Source organism: Rhinopithecus bieti, unplaced genomic scaffold (assembly GCF_001698545.2).
Source record: "Rhinopithecus bieti isolate Rb0 unplaced genomic scaffold, ASM169854v2 scaffold_21777, whole genome shotgun sequence".
In the NCBI taxonomy this organism is placed as follows: Eukaryota; Metazoa; Chordata; class Mammalia; order Primates; family Cercopithecidae; genus Rhinopithecus; species Rhinopithecus bieti.
This window is the reverse complement of record NW_016810508.1, coordinates 236,353-240,264: the sequence shown is the minus strand read 5'-3', so window position 1 is coordinate 240,264 and position 3,912 is coordinate 236,353. Positions and strand designations below refer to the sequence as shown.

Genomic DNA, 3,912 nt, shown 5'->3' with positions numbered 1-3,912 from the left:
ATATATATATATATATTTTTTTTTGAGATGGATTCTTGATATATTTCCCAGTCTGGTCTCGAACTCCTTGCCTCAAGCGATTCTCCCACCTCGGCCTTCCAAAGTGCTGGGATTACAGTCATGAGCCACTGCGCCGGGCCAATAATGTTTGTTTAAAAATAAAAAGATAAATAAGAAACTCGAAGTAAAGTCTGCTTTGACCATCGTGCCGATCGTTCTCCTCTCTGAAGGTAACCATTACCAGCGTTTTGAGCACACTTTTCCAGTCTCCTTTCTATATGTCTTCTTAACTCTCTTGCATATACAGAATTTCTTTTTATACACATGACACCTCTTGGGGTCTCACTAAGACGCTAACGGGAAACGTGGTGGCCAATTTATTTAAGGAAAGCAGACTAAATAACCGCTGATGAAAACCTACTGGGTGTCAACCCTGCGCTAGGTGCTTTCTTTGGCATGAAGGGTTCTGGAATTTCACTCGCCACAGTCGGTGAGCTAAGCCATTAGTCTGGAGGCTGGGGGGCGGGGACGGGGAGAGTCGCTTCAAAGCGAGGAGGTAGGGTTTGTATTTTGATGGGACCTAACAGAGCGCGGAGCAACTGCGAAGCAGAAAAAATACAGTTACCGGAGTTGGCCCTGTCCATAAAGCTCGCGAAGCTGAAATGCGAAATATCTGCCAAGACCGAAGCTTCCTTCGGAATGTAGGAATCGACACTGCGCCTGCGAGACTAGCCTTGGAGCCCGGAGAGGCAAGCACCAGCAGTGGCAAAAACGATGCACCGGGCAGGCAGCAACCGAGCAGCCAACCGGAGAGCGGGGAGCGCGCCGGGCCGGTGGGCAAGTGCGCCTGCGCAGACAGCTGGGGGAGGGGCGGGGCTCGGGGGCGGGGCTTGAGGGCGGTCAATGCGCCTGCGCACACCGCGCGGCGAGGTGGGGGAGGGCAGTCCGTGTGTGTCTGTGTTGTTGTTCGGCGGCGGCGGCGGCGGCGGTAAGATGGCTGCCCACGGGGGCTCCGCGGCGTCCTCGGCGCTGAAGGGGTTAATTCAACAGTTCACCGCCATCACCGGTAAGAGACGCGGTTACCGGAAGGTGGAGGGGGGGTCCGGAGCGGGCGGCGGGTCTGCCCCGGGCTTCCCCTTACCTTCAGGCATTCCTCCTTCGGGCTTTACCCACCGCTCCCGTCCTCCCTCCTGAGGAAGAGGCGACGACGGCGTCGGGGTCTCCGGGTTCAGGCGGGAGACAGCCCCCCGCGCTCCCGAGACCCTCGTTCTCTGTCTCCTAGTAGTGTGGAGGGAGATCCCCCAACCCCCCGCCAGCCCAGACCCGGGAACGGGCCGAGTCCGCCGCCCCCGCCGGCCCGGGGACCCGGGGGCGGGAGGAGTGGGGGGCCGCACCCGGGCCACCGCCCTCCTCCTCCTCCTTCATCATCTTCCCTTCTCTGTGCAGCTTGCGGTGCGGTGCCTCTGCTCACCTCCTGTCTCCTTTCTTCCCCGGCCAGGTCATTCTGCCCCGGTCCCCGGCCTGCCCTTCCCCTTTCCGGGCCTCTCGGAGCCATCGCCGTGGCCCTGGCGGGTTCGGGCCCTCCCGCCTTCACGGCGAGGCCGGTGGGTTCGGCCGTGCCTTTACACTTCACGGGGGACAGGCCGCCAGAAGCGGGGGTGCTGAGGAGGACCTCAGGGACTGAGGCTTAGAGGGAAGAAGGAGGGGGAACCCCGAAGCTGAGTCGGGGAGGCCTGGAGGAATCCCGGGTGGCGTTTCCCACCTCCCCATAATAAAATCAGAAGGACGGAGACGATGGCGCCGGGGCCTCCTGCTGATAAGATAGGGATGGCGGCAGAAACTTCTTTGAGAGTAAATCTGTTTCTGGGTGTCAGTATCCCCGGAACCCTAGGCCTAGGCTGTTCTCTCCCTTTAGACCCCTGCGAAGGGCACACGCAGATCCTCTTACCGCCTGGAGGAAAGGCCTTAAAGCCATTCTCTGAATTCTGTCCTGTTTCTCTCCGATGGTGCTGAACTTTTCTTGCATGAGTTATTAGAGGGCGGAGCAAATGATGAAGTGCTCTGTGGAGGGATTTGAGGGAAGAGTACTCCAGTGTGCCTGAGTGTAATTTTGCCGTTCTAGTTTGTCATTTTGGAAGGAGGTCAGAATGTTAGTTCCCTTTCTCAACGGATCTGTACTTTATCTCGGAATTTGTTAGATGCGGAGAATGTTTCCATGTTAATGTTCCTAGAGTTTAACGTGCAATACCTGGTTAAGTAAAATTTTGTATTGTTTTAACTACTACAGATTGTATACTAGTTAAAGTTTTATATTAAAGCTAGCTTTATTTTTTTGCTTTGCAGTGATAACGAGATATTTGACGCATTGTTATCTAGCTTGTGGGCGTGGAACATCAGGTCAAAGTTAGTAAAGTAAAATTTGTAATAACATTGGGGTGAGGAGTTACATGATAACTTCTCTTAATATTTTTAAACTTTGTGACTGGATTACTGAAGATATAAAGGGTTGAATTATTATATTGAATATATAAAGTCTAACAAATCATTATGTCTAACAAATCATTGCTGTGGAGAAGATTATTGTGTATGTAAGTTAGTGTTGATGCGTTATGCTTATATAGAAAAATTTTCGCAGTGAATCTGATAGAGAAGTGAATATCACTATTAATCCTTTCTTTAGATTTCCTAGAGATGGTTTATGATGCCACTTGGGCCTGGCGTGGTGTCTCACACCTGTAATCCCAGCAGTTTGGGAGACGGAGGCTGGAGATTCACATGAGGCAAGGAGTTGGAAACCATCCTGGGCAAAACATAGTGAGGCCCCATCTATACAGAAAAAAAAAAGTGAGCTGGATGTAGTGGCACCGACATGTAGTCCCAGCTACTGGGGAGGCTGAGGTGGGAGGATTGCTTGAGCCTAGAAGTTCAAGGCTGCAGTGAGTTGATCATGCCACTGCACTCCATCCCTGGCAGGAGAGCAAGACCATTTCTCAAAAAACAAAAAGAAGGAAAAAAAGCCACATTATTATTATTATTTTGAGACAGAGTCTCACTCTGTTTCCCAGGCTGGAGTGCAGTGGCACGATCTTGGCTCACTGCAACCTCCACTTCCCGGGTTCAAGCCATTCTCCTGTCTCAGCCTCCCTAGTAGCTGGGACTACAGGCGCCTGCCACGAGGCCCGGCTAATTTTTGTATTTTTAGTAAAGACGGGGTTTCAACATGTTGGCCTGGCTGGTCTTGAACTCCTGTCCTCAAATGATCCACTCACCTCAGCCTCCCAAAGTGCTAGGATTACAGGCCTGAGCCAAGGTGCCTGGCCCTAAAAGCCACTTAATTAATTTTCAGTTTCTTATGCTAATTACTAGTCTTCCCAAACTCTGATTGGTTTAACGCCACTTTACTACTTCTGTTGCAACATTTTTATTAGGTGCACAAAAAAACCAAAGTGTGATGAGATGAACTGACTCACTTAGTTGCTTTAATTCTGTTTCTGTTAGTCTACACAGCTTGATTTCTGGATCAAGTTGGAGGCCCTCAATCAGTAGACAATGATATCTGAAAATCTACAGAGGGAAGATACCTTAGAGTGTTCTTGAAATACTGTGAATTTCTATTGATAATTTTTGGGATTCTTCTTACAAGTTAGTGATTAACCATTAGAAACACATGATTGAGGCCGGGTGCGGTGGCTCAAGCCTGTAATCCCAGCACTTTGGGAGGCCGAGACGGGTGGATCACGAGGTCAGGAGTTCGAGACCATCCTGGCTAACACGGTGAAATCCCGTCTCTACTAAAAAATACAAAAAGCTAGCCAGACGAGGTGGCTGGCACCTGTAGTCCCAGCTACTCGGGAGGCTGAGGCAGGAGAATGGCGTAAACCCGGGAGGCGGAGCTTGCAGTGAGCTGAGATC

General features: G+C 51.2%; 1 protein-coding gene and 1 pseudogene across 2 annotated transcripts in view; one reads left to right on the top strand and one right to left on the bottom strand.

Annotated features, from left to right (window-relative positions):
- The first annotated feature begins 879 nt into the window (after window positions 1-879).
- The window catches only part of UBXN7 (UBX domain protein 7), a 77,904-nt gene continuing 74,871 nt past the window's right edge, over window positions 880-3,912 (top strand). Inside the window, exons 1-2 of one of the 2 annotated variants that reach the window (XM_017892202.1) lie at window positions 880-1,066; window positions 2,344-2,403. In XM_017892202.1, coding sequence (XP_017747691.1) covers window positions 904-1,066; window positions 2,344-2,403 — 223 coding nt within the window. In that variant the 5' untranslated portion in view covers window positions 880-903. The remainder of the gene's footprint in view (window positions 1,067-2,343; window positions 2,404-3,912) is intronic. The other variant, XM_017892203.1, reaches the window with a different exon arrangement.
- On the bottom strand, window positions 1,039-2,309 carry LOC108542258 (basic salivary proline-rich protein 2-like; annotated as a pseudogene).